The 21,509-nt window shown below is 41.0% G+C and overlaps 1 protein-coding gene across 2 annotated transcripts in view; it reads left to right on the top strand.

Moving 5' to 3' along the window:
• The first annotated feature begins 1,361 nt into the window (after positions 1-1,361).
• zmp:0000001236 (mastermind-like protein 2) overlaps positions 1,362-21,509 on the top strand; it is a 366,940-nt gene continuing 346,792 nt past the window's right edge. The window contains exon 1 of one of the 2 annotated variants that reach the window (XM_055637325.1): positions 1,362-3,139. In XM_055637325.1, coding sequence (XP_055493300.1) covers positions 2,807-3,139 — 333 coding nt within the window. In that variant the 5' untranslated portion in view covers positions 1,362-2,806. The remainder of the gene's footprint in view (positions 3,140-21,509) is intronic. The other variant, XM_055637326.1, reaches the window with a different exon arrangement.

Genomic DNA, 21,509 nt, shown 5'->3' with positions numbered 1-21,509 from the left:
TTTAATCATCAGTCCCTTTCATGACATTGTTTCATTATCCAATTAAGGTAGAATGGAAGCCACCATTCTTCTACCAGCATTGGGCACATACTTCAATAAAAGCGGTGAGGTATAAGGCCTGGTTGCTGTAACCTCAGCAAGACCTGAAACCATCAAGATTGTCTGTTGTTGTGATGTTACAGAAGATTGAGGGGGGATCTTATGCAAACGTACAAAATTCTTAAGGGGTTGGACAGGCTAGATGCAGGAAGATTGTTCCCGATGTTGGGGAAGTCCAGAACAAGGGGTCACAGTTTAAGGATAAGGGTCTTTCAGGACCGAGATGAGAAAAACATTTTTCACACACAGAGTGGTGAATCTGTGGAATTCTCTGCCACAGAAGGTAGATGAGGCCAGATCATTGGCTATATTTGAGGGAGTTAGATGTGGCCCTTGTGGCTAAAGGGTTCAGGGGGTATGGAGAGAAGGCAGGTACAGGATACTGGGTTGGATGATCAGCCATGATCATATTGAATGGCGGTGCAGGCTCGAAGGGCCGAATGGCTTACTCCTGCACCTATTTTCTATGTTTCTATGATAAATGCATAGTTGTAGAGACTAGCTGAGATTAAATGGGAAGCTAAGAGGGTTGTCCAGTTCCAGTTCTTTGACATTCCAGCTTTGGTTGTTCATCAGTGAGGCACCTTTTCCACCAAAATATACTCCAAATATCTTGACTAAATGAGTCATGCTGGTTTGGCATTCAGGCAACTGGTTTTAGACAGAGCTTTGCCTGGAATTGGATTTCCCGCTCCAGAAATGATTCTTCCACGTGGTATCAATGCAAATCAATTTGTGACTACTCATGTAGTGACTTCCACTTTGCTTTACTTCAGACTCACATCATAGAAACAAAGAAGATCTTAATTCTGTTGGAAAATATAGGTCCACACTATTTTCCATTCTACTTTCCTTGCACTTGTATCAAGTGTTTTCAAAATATTTGTTCAACTTTGTCTTAAAGTGATATAAGCAACCTCTTCTACAAACATTCTTTATTGCAAAATCAATGATTGTATTTACCAAACAAAAAACTGTTCAGCTGATTTTCTGCTTCCAGTTCTACACTGCATGTTAGTGCAAAGTAACTTAATTCAAACTGATGTTAATCTTCCGAAGTTATCTTTGAATCGTTGTAACGTGTGTGCTCCAAATTAATAGTTGTAATGTGAACAATACCTGGCTTGTCCTGGGGTAAAAGTGCAGTGATTGGAGCAAGCAGATGAGCCTGCCTTTCGTTCCCCACTTGGTGATTTCAGATGCAGATTTATGCTGTGCTAAGAGGTAAGGTGCTTCCTCGCCGATGGTAACTGGTTATTCATCACACTGGGTCGTTGACAGACGTTCCTCATTGACTGCGACAGCACGGATTGCCAGTGGCTGTGACTCGAATGAACGGTGAAACAGTAACCAAACAACGACAACAACAAAAAACATATTAAAGGGAGTTCTTTGATTATACTTCCTTTTAGCCAGAATGGACTCACGCACCCGAGTGAGAGGCCTGTATTGTAATATGAAGCATCTGAGGCATAAGACTGTTGCTGGACTCTGGATTTATAGCACAGTCTTTGCAAGACATGTGTGTCCATGCATTTCTCCAATCGCACAGGACAAAGACAAAACTTCCTCTGATTTGGCCGAGGAGTTAGTGGAATTAGATTCACTTCAGAGGAACAGAAGCGTTTCCATTCAATAAGTTTCTCAATCCACAAAAAGCTCGCCAAATTGTGGCGAAACTTAAAGGAAAGCTGGAAGAATCGGTCCCGAGAGCGGCCCTGCCGATCAGACTCTCCGTGCAGTTGCAGCGAGCGAAGCTTTAACGCTTTATTTATAGGCTGACTTTTCTTTTCAATGAATCAGTCGCCTTTACCCCCACCCCCCCCAAAAAAATAAAATAAACAAATCTGCCGCTTCGCCCATTTTGTTTGCGTTTGGAGACTGTGGTTTTATTTTCCTTTCCATTCCCTTGTTTACTCAGGCAGTGGCGGTATCGTTCCGCTAGTCTGTGGAGGGAAGCGCCTCCTCGCTTGCTCTCTCTCACACACACACACACACAATGTGATGTGAGGAGAGGAGAGGAGAGCGGGCTCGGTGCTTGGAGGCTGCAGACAGCGGCGGCGGCAGCAGCAGTAGCCCGGAGAGAGCAGACACTGTGCCGAGTGCCGCCAGCCCTGCACACCCCACCTCTGGATGGCCGTGGACGGCATCGCCTGCCCGATCCCCGCAGCTACCCGGCGCTTCTCGCCAAGTTTCGGCGGCGTCTGTTCTTCCTGAAGACTTTTGTGCGTGTGTGTGTGTGTGTGTTGTTGTGTCTTTCTTTCTCTCTCACCCCCTCCCCTCTCTCCCTCTCTCTCTCCCTTCACGTTTTCCCCCCCTTCTCGAGTAGTTTTTTTTCATTCCTCCTTCACTCTCTCTCTCCGTTGTGCGGTCGAAGAGGGAGATCCGGACAATCTGTGTCTGTCTGTCTGCTTGTGGGAGAGAAAGTATCCGTGGGAGCGAGCATTGAAGGGGCCGGTCTCGCCATTTGCGAGCGACTGGAGGAATATTACCGTAACACAGTGGAAAATGGGTTTCGGTCGTCTTGAAGGAAGTACATTGAAGGGTCCGAAACGTGTTTGTTGAGATTTTGATTGGATTCAAACAAGAACCAATACTTTTTTATTGTACGAGCCTTGCGATTTATTTCTCCGAGGTTTCAACACAACGACAAACAAAGCATAAGAAAGGCAAGAAACTTGGCAACACAGTGTGTCCGGAGGTTAGGATGGGGGATTACAACATGCCCCCAAACCCGAAGCACAGCGCGATCGTGGAGAGGTTGAGGCAGAGGATCGAGCTGTGTCGCCGGCACCATGCAGTCTGCCAGGTTCGCTACGAGCAGACCCAGCCGCAGCGCATCGAGCAGGAGCGAAGGAACAAACTCGCTCTGCACCAGAAGTACCTGGACACACGCAGCAAGAAGACCCCGAAAGCTAAGCAGCATCAGCAGCAGCAGCAGCAACAACACGACAGCAGCCGGGCCCCCAAAAACTGTGATAGCGACCAGCCTGCAGGACCTAACGCATCCAGCGAGCACAGGAACCTCACTCTGATCGCTGTAAGTTTTTCTTTCCTTTTACTCGCTTTACCTTTACCTCCTTATCTCTAAAGGGGAGGGGTTGCTGGTGGGGGCGCAACTACACGTTTTTGGTGATGAGTTTGAAATTCCCTTTGTTGTTTTTGTTCAGAAGGATTTGGTTTGTGGTCAGCGGCTATTTTTTTTCCCAAAATGTGTTATGAGACTTTGAAAAGTGTGCCTAAAAACTGATTTGATTTTTCCATCTTTTGGGTGGACATTTCTTTGATTTGCATGAAATTGTGAACAAAAATGTCTCCATGGATTAATCTTGAGAAATTCATAGCAATGTTGAAAATGCTCCCTCTTTTAAAAAAAAGGCCTTATGCATCCCAGCGAAGCTATTACATTTTAACGTATTTAAAGTTCCCCCAAGTGTTATCCAAGAAGCTAGGTCTGGTCTATTGGTCCCCTTATCTCTTTTGTGAAATAATAAGCTGTGACCTGTGTGGAGGGTTCACTCTTTGGCACAGAGAAAGCCAGCCTTGGCTGAACTGAATGACCCTTGCAACTCAATGGAAGAAATAGCACACCAGACGTGTGATCAATAATTGAATTTGCTCACTCAAAACGTATGAATTGGCTAAGAAGTTACATTTCCTTAAATCAATGGTTAATTGCCACTAGGAAAATAATTACTTTGATTTCATGATGTTTTCAATTGCAGTTTTGAATAACAGTCACTGACAGCTTCTTGTGCAGAATAACAAACAGCACTTAGGAAAATAAAGATGTTGTTTTATTTTAGGTTAGGGCTGATTTGCATTTCCTAAATTAAAATTGTAGTATTGTTGCTTTGCAGATAGTTTGTAGCTATCCATTTGTGTTATTATTATCTATTTGTGTTTGTATATGAAAGATAAGTGTCAGAGTCGGTGCAAACATTTGTGAATGCTTAGTGCCTTGACCTGGACTAAAACTTGTTGACAATGGTGTGTCTGTTCTCTGAGCCATGCTATTGTGAGAAAGATATTGCTGTATCTCTTTCTACATTTGTTTTCTTGTGTGTCCCACTTCTTGTGAGAATATTGATCCTAACTGTGGTGTATAGTTCTATAGATGGCAGTTGCTCTATGTATTACCCAGTTTTGGTTATTAATATGAGCTTTGCCAACAAGTGCCAGCAAATATGTAACTGGCAGCCACAGGGATGCAACACACTTGCATCTTATCCTTGTGTTTACACTTCAGCAGGGGTTACTAGGTAGTGATTTGTAACCCAGTTGTATATTTGCCTTCCATGATGTGGAGGAACTGAGGCCAATTGTGTGGCAACTCGTGGCTAAGAAAAGAAAACAGGGTTTTTGTTACTTGGCATTGCCATAACTACTCTCTGGGTGAATTTCTCAATTGTGATTTTTGCTAAAATTGCGGAATTCACAGTGTTTGGCAATTTCTTTGATGTAGACAGACAGTGCTGAGTGCTGCTCCTTTCACTTCTTCGCACACTTTATCTCAGCCACACAAAGACTCTCTGTTCCAGATGCCCAAAGTGGAGAGAGAAAGCAAAATAGTGGAAGGACAGTGGCAGAAAGAAGTGTGTATCTGGCAGTATCAGTGCATGGTATTGAGAGCACAGGACAAATGATGGGCATTGCAGACTGTCAGCCCATCATGCCAGCGCGTGCAATTCCAGGATGGGGAACCCAGAGCCCTCTATCAGGCTGCACACTGCCGAGTGTTGGTTTCACCGCTATTCTCTCCTAGTGTGAGAGGAAGCAAAGAACTGACAGCTTGACCTCTACTCCGAGGCCATTAGTGGTGGATGCCACCTTGCTAGTCTCTCCTGCTCAGTGAAGGATGGCCGATTGTTAACATGACCCACAAGAAAACACCATTATTGGCTGGTTGAAGATGATTTTAAGTTGTGCACCAAGCTGTTTATCTCAGGTACACAAAAAAGCTGGAGAAACTCAGCGGGTGCAGCAGCATCTATGAAGCAAAGGAAATAGGCAACGTTTCGGCCCGAAACGTTGCCTATTTCCTTCGCTCCATAGATGCTGCTGCACCCGCTGAGTTTCTCCAGCTTTTTTGTGTACCTTCGATTCTCCAGCATCTGCAGTTCCTTCTTAAATAAGCTGTTTATCTCCCTCATTTCCCTGACTCTCAACTACCTTCCCTGAAACAAGTATGCCTCCTGCCATGTGGAAATTGCTGCTATAAATATCGTTGCTTTTTTTTGTTGCAACTTTGACAATCTCTTGCCTAACTTAAAATGTTGAAGTCCATCTACACTTTACACCAGGGCCTTATTTATGAACCATTAGGATTTTGTATGTGTGTGTGGGTGTGTATGTTGAGTGCACACGCAAGTGTGTGTATTTAAACAATGCTACAATTCGCAAGCTATCAAGACATCTCAGATTGAAATTGAATCTTCCATACATTATAAACTGTAATTCAATGCTTTGAGTAAATTACAATGTTGATCTCGCTCACAGTTATTTGCTTCTATGTTGTTAAGTAAATAAACAGTTATTTTTAGAAAATGATTTTTATTTACACTTTTCACAGAAGATATTATATGTTTTAATTTATAAACAGGAAAACAATTTAAGAATAAGACGAAAGTAAATAAACATTAAGAGCAAGAATTGTATCTGTGTGTTTACGTGCTGTTGCCACATGGCTTATTTAAGGCATGGGATCAGCACTTCACGCAAAAAAACCATGCTTAAGTGAAAATTCTTTGAGCTTTTAACAGGATAGCTGTGTGATAACTTATCATTTAAATCGCTGTCACCACTACTACCACCTGCGATAAACCTGTAACCAAAAGACCATTGGTTTTGTTCCTTTTGCACAAGGCAGTCCTTCCTTCCTCTGATTTAGCATTTTGCCTGCTAAATCATGGGAACCAAAAGTCAACAATACTGTTCTGAGGTTTAATTTTACAGTTAGGTGGCTAAAGAGTGAAAAAAATATCATCCACATCATTCAGTCGTAATGACAACTTTCAATATAACGAGTCATGATAGTGGTTATAGTAAGAAGTGGTTATAGTAAGAAGCATCTGGTAAGAAGCATCTGGTAAAAGGAATATGAGGACACCAGTGGTAAGGAAATCTAGACCATTATCATTCAGATAACAAATTGGAAAGAGAGAGCTTGTAGGGACTTTCTCTGTAAAGGGGGAAAGTATGTTTGGAATAATCTTACCAGATCCAGAAGTATGTCTTGATGACTATAAAGCTGACACAAAATATAAATATATGAAGAATATATTAAACAGCTGAGGTATTTAAAGAAAAAATGACTGTATCCATAACCCTCTGAGACAAGAAAAAAATGCATACTGCCTCTTGCTTTTTAAGTGAAGAATGTTTCCTGAATTTACTCTTGAGGAGACAAAATAGATAGTTATAAGGCTATGCAGCTCAAGTCCTGGCATCAATTCTGATCTTCAGTGCTGTTTTTGTAAAATGTGCATATTCTCCTTGTGAGCACTTTGGTTTTCCTCGGATGCTCTGGTTTCCTTACCGCTCCCAAACATGCCCAGGTTTGTCGGTAAATTGGCTGCTGTTAATCGCTCCTGGTGTTGATGGGTGGCAGGAAAATCAGAGGAAGAGTTGATGGGATAGATACGTTGCCAGTAGATGAATGGGAAGTGGTCCTGGTGGGATTTCTCTGATAGCCAGAATGTAGGCTGAATGGTGTCTGTTTTTGTTGTAAGGAAATATAACAAAAGAGTAAGGGTTAATAGATTCAGAGGGGAATTGGTAGACATGCGAGTGAGAATAAATTGCAGGGAAATTAAGAGAAAGTGAATGGGATTGTGTAAGAAGGAACTGCAGATGGTTTAAACTGAAGATAGACTCAAAAAGCTGGAGTAACTCAGCAAGACAGGCAGCATCTCTGGTGAGAAGGAATGGGTGACATTTCAGATCGAGACCCTTCTTCAGACTGAATCTGATCGAGACCCTTCAGACAATCTGAAAAAGGGTCTCGACCTTAAACGTCATCCATTCCTTCTCTCCGGAGATGCTGCCTGTCCCGCTGAGTTACTCCAATTTGTTGCGTCTATTTCAGGTGAATGGGTTTGTTCTGCGAGGAGCTGGCATCGATCCAATGCACTGAAAGGCCACCTCCTTTATCATAGTAAGTTAATGGAAAGCAAATTTGTGCAGCCTTTTCTTTTATGCAAATTTAGCTGTTTAAGCCATGATATCAGTCTGGGTCAAAGGGTACTAATTATACTGAAATAAATCAAATCCCATGCTCAACATTTGTGTGATTGGAGCAAAGTCCTCAAATTCCAGCAAATGCATCAGTCTAAAAATGCAGAGCTTATTTTGCACATATTATGACATCCGGCAGAAAGTAACTAATTTTGCAAGCTCGTGAATTAGTTCTAGTAATAGGAATCGTCGGTGATGGTATTTGTTTTATTTCTTGAAAGCATTAAGAACAGAGATCTCTGGTATCGGAGTAGTGTTTTTGAAAACTTAATTCGTGCTACTTTTAGAAGCCATTAACTTGTATATAACATTACAACGAATTTGCACCCTAAATTGCCTATTTTAGTTGAAGGAGTTATGCTGACAAGAGAACTTCCCTGCTCTTCACGTTGAAATGCGGGTGATTAGAAATTAATTCCTATTGTCCCACTAAAAGGTGTTCTGTGATAATGACACCAGGTTGGACATAGTGTTTTGGAATTTGGTTGCATAATGGAACTGCACTTTGGTCCGTCAAGCTGCTACAGAACAGGACTGAATTTCTAGAGAGGTAACGTCTAATATCTTTAACAAGTTGATTGTTGTAGTTTATAACATAATCCAAAATATAATGCTATGAAAGACATTGCGTTATTTTGAGGCTGTATAAAGTGGTAGTTTAGGTTACACAATAGGTTTGAATGAAAGCCTGCTACCTGCTGACCCAAAATACACAATGAATATTAGCTGCACCTTGCATTCTCCCTACAGTGATATAATATTAATACGATTAGAATCTCTTATTTTTTTTAGGGAATACAAGCTGAGATAAAAGAGTACCACTGGCAAATACAATCAATAATCTTTAATGGAACCATGATGAGCTGGAAATTTGCAGTACAAACAAAGAAAAAATAAGTTTTCACTCACTTGTCAAGCAATATTCCAGATTATATTATGTGAGAACATGTTTTACTGTTTGTGTTAATTGCACCAATGTTGCATGAAGAATTTTCCAACTACAACAATGCCTATTTTATCAAATTTGATATAGCAAAAAAAATATTCTCGACCTGTTGAATCTGATTTTAAGTTATTGAATAATTAGAATAGAAAATAATTGATTTGCCAAATATCTTTGGAATGTTAATCCATGCATGAAACCAGATTATTATTTAGAAATTATTTATTAACCTGGATTTGAGATCATCTTGAATCAAACATTCAATGTTTAGTTTTGTTGCACAGAGGCCTGGAACATATAGTTGAAAGGCAGTGAAACTGACATAATTGGATATCTTTACACCATGAAACTGACAGCAGTTGTGGGATTCCTGCGCATGTTTATGCTAAAGTGGAAATCCCAGTCTGTGATTCAGCTCTTCACTGCAATTTTATTTTAAGAAACTAGATATATTACAAAGGAGTAAATGATGGGTAAGATGGAGCAGTTAACCACCTAGGTACAATTCTTATTTCAAAATACTAGCCAACACAAGTTTTGAAATTGGCTTTGATACTGATGCAACACCTGTGTAAAGAACTAGACATCAATGGGGTAGTCAGTTAAGACTAAAATGAATGTTACATGATATTTTTATTTTGTTTAAATGTTTTCCATTTGGATGTCACCTTAAAGCCAACTGACTTGTACTGCAAGCAAATAGGTATCTCTTTAGTAAATCTATCCAGAGTAAAGATGAACATTGTAGAGATAATAAGGTGTTGACATTGAAGTTATTTTATACTCCTGAAGAACTCCTGGGTGTTAGACGCTGTGTTGAAAACAAAGAGCTGACATTTGTGCTGGAGTTCTATTTGTAATCCAAGCACCACCAGATGTCCACCAGATCTTCTAAAGCCATTTCATTGAATTTAAATAATGATCTGACAACTTTTCCCATCATTGTATGTCTAGAGCTATATAACACTAATTATTTAATGCTGTAACAAATAATCTGTTACACCAGCATGGTATTTGTGTAGCTAACATAGATTGGACCTCATGTGGGGGTTTGTGTGACATTGCAGGTTTATTCTCAGAATCATAAACAGGGCTCGCACTTAACTTTTTTTTCCCTGTTGCCAGCCGGGCAACTTAGGCAGTATTTTAGGTTGCTAAATGACAGTTTAGGTGGTCATTTAAGACGGCTTGCATGCCGCGTGCGATAATGTGCTCGGACGAAGTGCGTAGTTACCATTCAGAATTATGGTCAGTGAAGCATTCATATATTATTTCTGCTTCAAATAAAGTCACAAACTAAACATATTCACCAATCAAGACATGATATATACCACAATGACATGCAGCAAAATTATAATACAATATCTCAACTCTTTTTACATGTTGCAATTAATGCAATTTCTATTATTTCTTTCCACTTCCAAACAAAAATGTGGTTGGATTATTCAGCGTATGATCAACCTGTGTCAATAAATCCTGGACCATGGTAACATATATGCTTAACCATGCACACTACAGATTGATGCAAGCATGTTCTCTGTGAAGGAATGAAAATTATCATGACATGGCCATAGCATTGCTATTGGTCGTTATTGCTATTGGTACAGAAACACCCTCGCTTCCCACATAATTTATCCACAACAAAATATGCAGGTCGCAAGGAAATATCAAAACTACAATTTATGATAATAGCTGTTAAAACCGACTATATCCATCTGACAGGTTAAACATCACACTAACTGACAAGAGATGGTCAAAGAACATAACTGCAGCAAATGTTCTTTTGGTAACATGTTTAAAGGTGTCAAAATGCCACATTACCGGACATTCAGATTAGATGTATGTGTTTGAGCAGCAATGAAGATACCCAGTTTGTACGCATCAGATTTTTAAAACGTTATTGATAAACGCTGTTTCCTTCATTCCCACTTCAGAATTATGTTAAAATTTTAACTGAAATATCTCCTGACCACATTTGTGATGTATATAACTCACTGTAAAAGTAAAATCTGGATAAATCCAATGTATAGTTGTGAATGTTTTCATTAAATAACTAGTGTACTGATACTACATATTAAAAGCATTGATTTGCTGGTAAAATGAATTCTGTAATAACGTGTCAACGGTAGCAGTGACAATCGAACACTGCGGTTTTAATGTTTCACGTGTTCACAATTTGATTAAAAACAAATAATAACATTGGGAATTAAAACATATTTGGGGGGTAGGGGTGGTTTGAGAAGTCAATTGGTGCGGAATGGATGGATTGAGGCTCGGGAATTAGTGCGGAAGGTGGCCTCCAGCTCGCTCGCCTGCCCGCTCGCTTGCTCCCTCCCTCCCTCTTCCCGGCTTCGGCGTGAGGGAGGGTTTGTTTTGAAAGCGCCGCTGGTGGAGTGGCAAGCAGCGGCCGCGATCAAGCCGGGCGGAGGGCGGGAGGAGGAGAAGATGGAGCCGCAGTCGCGGCCACTGCTGCTGCTGTCCAGGGCCCGTCATTCGCTCCGACCCTCCGTCACGCCACACTTAGCATATTTCCCACGCATTACAACCGTCGCCGACACATAACATCACGTTCCTTTTCCCCAGAAATGCTGCCTGACCCGCTGAGTTACTCCAGTTTTTTGTGTCTATCTTCGATATAAACCAGTATCTGCGTGCCAAGCTGGGCAAAATGACTGCGGCGCTTAGGTTGCCCGGCGGCACTTTGGGTGGTCATTGGCACCCGGGCAACCACTAATTTCGAGCCCTGATAAAGAGCTTTTTTTTTACACGTGCCTTATTCCGAGTTCTTGCTACTTCTTCAAATTAGTTATTGCCACTAACAGCTTGACTAAGATAAATGATTGGTAGAGAGTCATCATTCAATGTCTCATCACCACGGGATCATCTCTTGAATTGTTATGGTTTTATCTGCTTTTGGATCCCTAGTCATAGAATCACACAGCATGGAAACTGGCCCTTTGGCCCAACTGATAAGATGCCTCAGCTAAACATTTGTCCACTTGTGGTCCATATCCTGAGAAACCTTTCCTATCCATGTACTTGTCCAAGTGTCTAAGTTATGATTACTGTTCCTGCTCCCGGAGAGGCATAGCCATCTTCTCAAGGTGTGGTTTCGTCAACCACCTATAAGTAATTTTGTATCTGAGAATGTCCGTCTTTCCTTGGGCTCAATACGTGAACCAGTACGTTGGTTGCAGTGCTAGAAGTGAGAAGCAATCAAACCTGCAACCTCTTTGACCTTCTTGGCTGTTAGACAGTAGTTACATTTGTTGATCCAGCTCACCGCCAGTTTTAAATAAAATAAAAGATTGATATTCAGCATATTCGAAATAGAGGGAGCTTTATCTCTACAGTTAGACATAATCTGAGTGTTGCTGATGATTATACTACGATATGATACAATACAATAGAACTTTATTTATCCCAGAAGGGAAATTGATCTGCCAACAGTCATAAAACACAAAATACATGAACCATAAAAGTGACGAGTGGAAAGGATTGGGGGAGTGCAAAGATTGGGGAGGGGGGGATCAGTCGAGCCCACGAAGGAAGGGGGAGGAGTTGTACAGTTTGATAACCACAAGGAAGATGGATATCCTGTGGCGTTGTGCTATGGAACCACCGTGAGGGGGAAGAACAATGCAGGACCCGGAGTGGGGGAGGGAGATGTGGGGAGAACAATGGACAGGGGGGGGGGGGGGGGGGGGGGGGGGGTACAAAGAACAATGGGGACCTGGCATGGGGAAACTGTTGGGGCAGGGGGTGGGGGATAAAAGGGGGAGCGGGCGTGCTTTATAACTTTGTCAGCGCTGGAGGTGGCTTCTATTTGAATACATTGTGTATGCAAGCAAAGAATAAGTGAGTTCGGTATTCCGACTGCGCGTGCCCAGATCATAGGTCACTCGTGATAAACCTTCTCGGCAGCTGTACTGCTGCATGAATACAGATCTGCATTTCATCCGTAGTCAGGATCAAACCCGGGTGTCTGGCCGGGAGCAGTGGTGGCCCATGCTTACAGTCACCGTGGAGAAGAAGCGCTGACTCCACTGCTCCGGGCTGGTGTCCAGTCAGTCCAGGGCTGTCGGTTAACACGGCGGGAAAGGCAGAATTGAGCTGGAGTTAGCGCTTCTTCTCCGCGCTGGCTGGAAGCCTGGGCCGCCACTCCCGTCGGACTACGGTCAGTCCAGGGTCACCCCGCCATCTCCGGCAGTACCTGGACAGGGATGGGGCACTCTGGAGGGGACGGGGATGGTCCAGTAGCAATTCAACAGCGCTTGCAGCGCCGGAGACCCAGGTTCAATCCTGACTATGGATGAAACGCAGGTCTGTATTCATGCAGCAGCGCAGTTGCCAAGAATGTTTATCGCGAGTGACCTTTGACAAACCCCATGATTCCTTGCGTTTTTCGGAATACTGAACTCGCTTATTTCACACGTGACAATAAAGTATTCCTATGCCTACATCTGGGTGGAACCAGTCTGTTGCTGAAAGTACTCCAAAGGTTGACTAGTGAGTCATGGAGGGGGTGAGCTGTATTGTCCAGGATGCTCCGTAGTTTGAGGAGCATCCTCCCCTCCAAGACCACCTCCCAAGAATCCATCTCTGCCCCCAGGAAGGAGCCAGCCATCCTGATGAGTTTGTTAATCCTATTGCATCCGCAGCCTTCGCACTGCTGCCCACAGCACACAACGCAGAAGTGTCCTGAATAGAAAATTATTATGTGGCTTCATACTAAACTCTTTGCATCGATGAGACAAATGTGAAAAATAATTTATTAATGTTTTCCGATAAAGGATTTAATCACCATAGCAAAAGATAAACACCCAACATATCCCATAAATAATATGAAACGGTTACATGATTCATTTATATCTTATGTTAAAGTATATTTTGAAATTGAATGTCTTGATCAAATGTGAGAAGGTGTGTAATTAAGCCATCATCAAAAACCACCTCCTATTTAATTTCATAATACCTAATCACGGACATGCCCTTTGAGCTAATTCTTTCTGTTACGTATGCATATAATCTTCTTAATTGAATGTACAAACATAAATGGCTAATTTGATGTGGTTTTGTCTTTTCAGTCATTTATATCCACTTAAGATTTTGATGTTGGCTAAATTAAGTTGACAGGCCTAAGAGTGAGATGACAGCTGGATACACCATATTTTATGAGAATAGGAATGCAGTTGTAACACCTCCTAATGACTCAATTGATAAAGCAAGTGTGTAGCTGAGCCACATAACCAAAAGGCCCTAGATTTGATTCCTAGTCCATGTTAAACAGCTGGTCTCAGTTGAAGTGATAGTTGAAGGTGTACAATTGCCTTAAATGTCTCTGGACTGGAAGGGATAGATCCTGTATGGTGTGGGAATATGTTTAAACTTGGTTGGATTTCCGCATAATGGTTTCGAAGCCCTCACCTATTAATATGTGGACACTTTTTCTAGATCTTCATATAAGAAATAGTTGCTTGACTGAAATAATGAGGGTATGCCAGTATTTGTGGTAGTGTATTCAAGCAGAAGAAATGAAATCTGGGGTAAAGGTCATTTAGAACTAAAGTACTTCTTTCTGTATTAGTGACAATCTGCCGAATGTGTTTTGGAAGCAGGAAAAAATAAATGCTTGGCCATAGGTTTGTGACTTGGACCGTGTCAATATAGATATCTCATTAATGTGAAAATAAAGAGAAGATTGCAGGCCAGAATGCATTGTAATATTTGTGCTCCAAACACCACTATTAACTCTGTTTAGTGCCCAAACTTATTGCCTTCAGCTATTTCACCTTGCTATGTCCAACACATGTGTGCTTGCATTTGAGTTATTTTTATTAAAACTGCTGTAAGTTTTCTGAGTCAACTTATCCAGCATGATTTTACTGCCTTGTTTGGTTGGGGGAGAGTAAAGCACCATCTGTAGCATGTACTGATTGTTCTTCAAGCTACCGACAGTAGCTTTGTCCATCTGCATCCACACTGACTGCTTTGAAGCTGTGAAAAGCTGAAGGCCTGTTTGTTTAGTTTGGGTCTTTTGACACCAAATGAAATACCAGAGCAATTCACTCAGAAAACACTGTTTCAAAGAGCTCCAGTGCTGTCTCCTCCAGGTGGGAGACTACAAAAAAGTTGATCTATTGCATTTGTTGACATTCATTACAATATTTTCAAATGTTAATCTATTTTTGAACCTCCTGTAGATGTATCCAGACACGGTGGGTATGAAGTAGAGAAAAGAAAAAGTAGAAATTGAAGATTATTTGCCTACCTTCCTCACATTAACATATAACAACATTTATAATTCATCATCAGTGGCTGCTCTTTCATCCATTGCACACTGATGCCCCATTCCCAAATCCACCTACTTTGCTTCTTTTTGTACTTTTTGTTTCCAAAAGACAAGACTCCTAAATAAGACTGAACTTTAATGATCTTACCTGCTCCAATAACTATCTTTCTCTGATTTTCTTTCCGCTCAGTATCCACTCACATACTTTATCCTGTGAACCAGTTTCCTCTTTTAGGATATATCAAATTGATGGATTCATGGTGAAAGGAACTGGCGTGACTCAGATGCCGATTGTCTATGGTAGCAGCTTAATATCGGATATGTTGAAGTATGCTGCCAACTTCTTTTGGGACAGAATGATCTAGGACAAGCTGTCCTAGGGGGCCTAGGTCTGAAGAAGGGTCTCGACCTGAAACGTCACCCATTCCTTCTCTCCAGAGATGTTGCCTGTCCCGCTGAGTTACTCCAGCATTTTGAGTCCATCTTTGATCTAGGACAAGTTGCTTTCCACATTTGGACATTTTAATCCATTGTTTTGAAGTTGCTGGCTATCTATTCAAAATGGGTTGTTTAAACACAGTTGAATAGAGAGTTGACTGGTTCAACATTAGAAATCCAAATTGATTTTGGTGAACTTAGTCTGATCAAAGTTTCTATTTCCATTTACAATATTTTAAAATGTAAATGTCACCCTTGTTTTCACTTTTGTTTTAAAAGCTGTTCCACATGTTGTAAATTTGTATTTCCTGATGATTTATACATAGGGTATCTTCCCCCTTCTAAAGAGAATGGCTGCTCAATAAAAAGCGATCTTATCCAGTCCCCCATCTGGACATATGTTTTGCATCCTGAGAATCCTTGAAGAAATGAAAATTAGCCAGTTACAGTTTACAATTATAATTTTCTGAAAATAAAGCCCCAGAATGTAACAAAATTAGATATTTACATGGACTTTCATTTTTCATTCTATATTAAATAGCCCATGTTCTTTATTATCTATTCATACCCACACACACACATTTTTGGTGACATTCTCGGCTTCGCTCGCCACCTTATTCTGTATTGATTTAATGCGTCACAAGTGTGATTTTGTCTGTTTGTAGGCATGAACCTTTAACCTCACACCCCTGTCCTGCATTGCATGACCATTTGCATTTACCAGCACTTTAAAACCATTCAAGTTAATGATTTTATTTTAATGTTGTAAGTGTAGGGCTGATTTTCAAGCCTCCCCCTGAGCTAGTAGCCGTTAAAGTCTTTCCATCGTTTTCATTTTCAGATACATTTGCAGTCTGATTGATGCGTCTTATCCTAATGCACATACATTTGAAATTAGTCAAATTTATGCCCGTTCAACATTTTACTTTAAGTAAAATGAAAACTGCAGTAGTGCTGTAGCAAGTGCAAGTCTTGTCATTTGCACATCTCCAGATGCTAGACAAATGTAATAAATAATTCAGAGGCATAGTCAGTAGATACCTTGTGACATGCTAATTAATGGCCATCAGGATTATTGCAAGCAATGAACTGTGTCCACCTGTGAAAGTTCGACTTTCAGTTTGTTTGTCTCATAATGGAACTTATTCACATCATTGAACAAGTAGTTTAGTAGCTGTAGACATCAGGCAATCAGCAAAACGTGCCACTGTATAATAAACAGCCACCCGGAGGAACCTGGTTTTTGGATTTGTAAGGGAATGTCGTTCATTTGCTTTGTGCAGGTTCAAGCAAAAGCCATTTTGGTGTAAAGTTGCCTTGATATTGTGGCAGACGTTCACACAGTGTAGTTACACCAGAGCAAAGTTTAGAAACTTGACCCCTCGGAACTGTTGGCATGAATAGACAAGTGGAATCTAATCTGGGGAGTATGTTAGAGTGATTCCTCAGCAAAGGTGTTGAGGCCTGATTGTTGCCGAATGATTACTTCATCAGATAAGTAATTCAGGAATACTTTCTCATTTTGCAAAGTAGGTTGATAATGTGCCTCAGTATAACTATCCTGTAACTGGACATGTTCTCATCATGTTATACTCCTAATATAGATCCATATTAGCAGTATAACCATAATGATTTGGAAAACAATCCCAATGTGTAGTCGCATTATGCCACAGTGAATTGTTTTCTTTGAGTTTTCACCTTGAAAACAAGGAGTTGCAGTGAAATTCTGTCGTCCCCCCCCCCCAATGGCAATGACACAGATTCTCAGTTGCATAGGTGCTTGTGGCTTTCCAGCATCGGTCATTAAGGCATTGAGTGTATAAGTTCACAAGTTAGTGGTCAAATTAGGCCATTCAATCATGGCTGATCTTTACCTCCGAATCCCATTTTCCTGCATTCTCCCCATAACCCTTGACACCCATTCTAATCAAGAATAAGTCTTAAAAATATCCACTGTGCAATGAGTTCCACAGATTAACTACCCTCTGATTAAATAAGTTACTCCTCACCTCCTTTCTAAAAGTGTTGGCATTTAGGGATGCAACTGAGCAAACAGGTTATGGGTAAACCTTATTGCAGGGCTTAATATTCTCTATGACCAGCATCCAAACTTCCAGCAGAGGTTTCACACTGTTTGATGCCCGAGAAGCCATTCTTCACACGTGGAGTTTAAATACTGAGGTCGGCAGGGCAACACAATGCATGTGGATTCTATATTCAGCTTAACTTTGCAGATGCATTTTCCAGCAGTCCTCTTTGGTTAGCACAAAGGAAGGCAATTGCTCTTGTGCTCTTTCTCTCTCTTCGGACCTTCTGATCTTTATGGCCTATTACCACACCATGTAGTGCTGTCATTCTTTCTTAGAACAGCATTGCAGCCAAAGTTGATGAATTTACTGCTATGCACAGTTACACTAACCTGGATCAGTCTATTAATTTTGGTGCTAGTCCATGCTCTGTCACTATATTATGAATAATTGAAATTCTAGAAGGACACAAACATTAGCTTAATACTAATTTTAATGTTTCTCTTATCTGTAGAGAGCTATCATGTTATGATGCAGTACTGAGACAGCCCAGATTATGCATGAATGACTTCTCCAAACAAGCCTCTAGTTTGATCCTGTTTTCCATCATACTCCCCATGACTTTAACAAATCTTGTTTTCAGCAATGTGAATCTCTTTTAAAATCATAATCATCATAATCATACTTTATTAGCCAAGTATGTTTTGCAACATACAAGGAATTTGATTTGCCATACACTCATACCAATAAAAATCAACAAAACACACAAAATCCATTTTAACATAAACATCCACCACAGTGACTCCTCCACATTCCTCACTGTGATGGAAGGCGAAAAAAAAAGTTCAATCTCTTCCCTTCTTGTTCTCCTGCGGTTGGGGGCCTCGAACCTTCCGTTGACGGGACGATCTTGGTTCCTGTAGCCGGTGGTTGGGTCCTCCGCATTGGGGCGATCAAGCTCCCACATCAGGGGGATCTCAGCTTCCTTGCGCCAGGCGATCGGACGCCGATTCGGAGCTAGTCGAACCTTTTGTGACTTTGGAGCTTCCCGGCATCAGTCTCTACGCGAGACAGCGAGATCCTCGATGATGAAATCCGCAGGCCGTGGCTGGAGCGTCGATCCCAGGCAAGGGATCACAGGCTCCGATGGTAAGTCCACGGCCCCGCGGTGGGGCTCAAAGTCAGTCTCGAGCAAGGCCGCCAGCACCACGATGTTAGGCCACAGAGCGACCGGTGATACGATCCGGAAAACAATCGCATCTCCGGCAAGGTAAGAGATTAGAATAATTTGACAGTTCTATTTCAAAACTGGGGAGAACCTCATTTTTGAATTACCCATTGTGATTATTTTGGTGCTCTTTTGTCTCACAAATCAGTGAAATAAATGCCACTGCTTGCCTCATAATCCTGATCTTTCACCCGCTGTAGAAAAACCACCCTATGCTCTTAAATTTCTATTTCTAATTGTAAACTTATATCCCTGTGATTATCTCAATGTAACATTGCTCTTCTGCGAATGCTATTAACAGATTTACTGTAGGACGGTGTCCAAAACTGCATAGAATCACTTACAGTTGCCGAAATAAATGTTCAATATTACGTCCTTGTTTGATTTTGTTTAATGTTTCTGCACGTTTGTTTGACCTCTTCTAAATTGTGCTGCTAGCTTTGTGCCTGTTCTTTGAAATCCTTCTGCTGGGTTCTATTTAAACTCTTACATATCGGGATGTGTTTCCTTTCTCCATTAACATTGGCATCTTTCCAGATTGAAGTGCATCTTCTATATTTGCCTGTCCTTCTCACTTGCCTCTGAGGCTCCCTGCAGCTATGCAGGAAACACCATACAGTTTCTTTATCATCCCACTAAATTTGGTGGTCAGTTTTAAAATCTGTGGTAATTACTTTAACGTCTATTAAACACAGCTTTTTAAGCTTAAAAACCTTCATTTTAGCTCTAATTTATTGGCTTTAACTGCTTCACACTTTTAATTCTGTAAATTATTATGAATTATGTTTGCACAGATTCTGTGTGTTCTCCTTCCTTTATTATGTTTCTACTTAGTGTGCATTGGTTCTGGTCATAAATTTGTGTGATTGGTTCTTTTCCTCAGCTGTCTTCTGATGGAGATGGTATAGCAGGCTATTATTGGAAGGGTAGGCCAACAAACTATTTTTCGTTCTCTGAGCTCTACTATTCCTTGCTCCTCCCCAGGTGATTTTATTTCATAATCCCACACCTTTCTTATAATTTGATTTGTTGCGTATTATGCGTCCTCTGCCCTGGCTGGCATCTGGACCCCTAGTGCATTTGTTGTCTCAAAGATATGGTTCCGAATTTATGGATCTGCCATGCGGACTGTGCACGAGGTAAAGATGGTCTTAGTGTTGGGAGACATAAATGTGAGAAACCAAGTTGGTACAATGATATGCGCAGAGCCTGTTGAAAATATTTTAATGACTTTCTACTTAGTAGAAACCCAATGCCATAATGCCAAATTTATTAGCATACTCGAAGAAAGCCATTAAAGTTGATAGGCTCCGAGCCAATGAGGGGACTGCTGATGCTGACCATTTTGATTGAGGTGGATCTTTTGCAACCATTATGAATAGCTGTGACCAGGTATGTTGAGCTGCCAAGCTTTTTTATAGGTATATTTAAATGGAGCAATATTGTTTTATTTTGCAGAGGCATCAAATAGGCACTCTTTCCAGAAGTGATAGGGATATTCCTCCATTATTCTGCAATTTCTGCTGGTTGACAAACGCAATGACTTTAAATTACTAGCCTTGTTTTCTAATCTATATAATCATCTTTCCCCGTGCTGCCTCCTTCAAGTGCCACAAAATTCTTATCTCAACATATATTTTTGCTCTTTAATTTCTTGACTTGTTCATCCTCAAATTTGCCGTTGCTCTTTAAATGACCAAATGCTGTGCTTTGGAATTTTACCAATTCCCCTCCAACACCTATCAAGCACTTCCATTTTCCACTTTTTTTTTAAATGCTCAATACAACTAACCAACTGCAAGTTCTTTCAAAATGTATCTTTATGCGGCTTGCTCTGAAATTTTGTTAGCTCTCCCCTTGTTCGCTTTGTTTAAGTTGCTGTATAAGTACAAGTCTGTATAAGTATCAGTCTGAAGAAGTGTCTCGACCGGAAACGTCACCCATTCCTTCTCTCCAGAGATGCTGCCTGTCCCGCTGTGTTACTCCAGCATTTTGTGTCTATCTTTGATTTAAACCAGCGTCTGCAGTTCCTTCCTACACAGTACAAGTTGGTGTTGGTTTAGTGAAGCATTCCAACACCATTCCAGTGAAGTCAGCATCACGGTTAAAAGCCACTGGGATCGTGGCATTTATGTACGGGTACTTTGTAAATCATCATTCCTGTGATTTTGTCATGCAGGAGGAAGTGGGTTGATTTGCCACAAACCAAAAGAGAGTAAAATAAAAATGATATGAAAACATCTGTAAGAATATAAGCAGGGAGTTACAATGATGGCAATTGCCCATAGGAATCTTAACGTTCTAATTTTCAGCCACAATATTTTCATCATGGGTTGATGTGTTTTATTTAAATGAAGAAATGTTAAAAAAGAAAAAATTCTGGAAATCAGATATAAAAACACAAAGTGCTGGAGATACTGAACTGTGGAGAGAGAAACAGATTTAACATTTCACATCAATGCCCCCCTCAGCAGAACAGTAAAAAATAGGATTCGAAGATATTTTAAGATGCAGAGAAGGGTCTGCCAATTACATCACCATGATGTTCTGAAAGAACACGATTGATGGTATGGGTTGGGATATAATATCGTGGAGGATAAATGGTTTTAATAATCCAAAATGATGGAAAAAATGTTGTGAAGAACATATGTAGAAGTTTGCTTTTTGAGAAATGCTATATCTATATTACTAAACGTCTGATCTTGACTACTTCCTGTTGTTCTGTATATTGATTTTAGAAAAAACGCTGCCACTTACGGCTGTGATTTTTGGCCATCTTACTCAGAGTCCCCCTCCGCTGCGCAGGACGAGGATTTTTACCAGCGATTAAAAATAAAAGAGTTATTAATGTTTAAAAAATGTTGAGATTCTCTCTCCTGAAGGCCATGCCCCTTCCAGAGAGACTATAAAACCCAGAAATGTTGAGTGCCTCAGTCAGTCTCTGCAAGATGGGGGGGGGTGAGAGGGTCACATCTCAAGTCAAGTATCCTTTATTGTCATTCAGAATATTCCGTCTGAACAAAATTCCGTGCCTTGCAGTCATAACATAGAATAAAAAATAACAAAACACACAATAAACACAGATTTAACATCCACCACAGTGAGTCCACCAGGCCCTCCTCACTGTGATGGAAGGCATAAGTCTTAAGTCCTTGTCTCTTCCCTCCTTGTTCTCCCTCTGCATTGAGGCGATCCAAGCTTCCGATGTTGTGACCCCACCTGGTGATGTTAAGTCCCACGGCTGAA

This window comes from Leucoraja erinacea, chromosome 6 (assembly GCF_028641065.1).
Source record: "Leucoraja erinacea ecotype New England chromosome 6, Leri_hhj_1, whole genome shotgun sequence".
Lineage (NCBI taxonomy): Eukaryota > Metazoa > Chordata > Chondrichthyes > Rajiformes > Rajidae > Leucoraja > Leucoraja erinaceus.
This window is presented reverse-complemented; position numbering and strand designations above follow the sequence as displayed.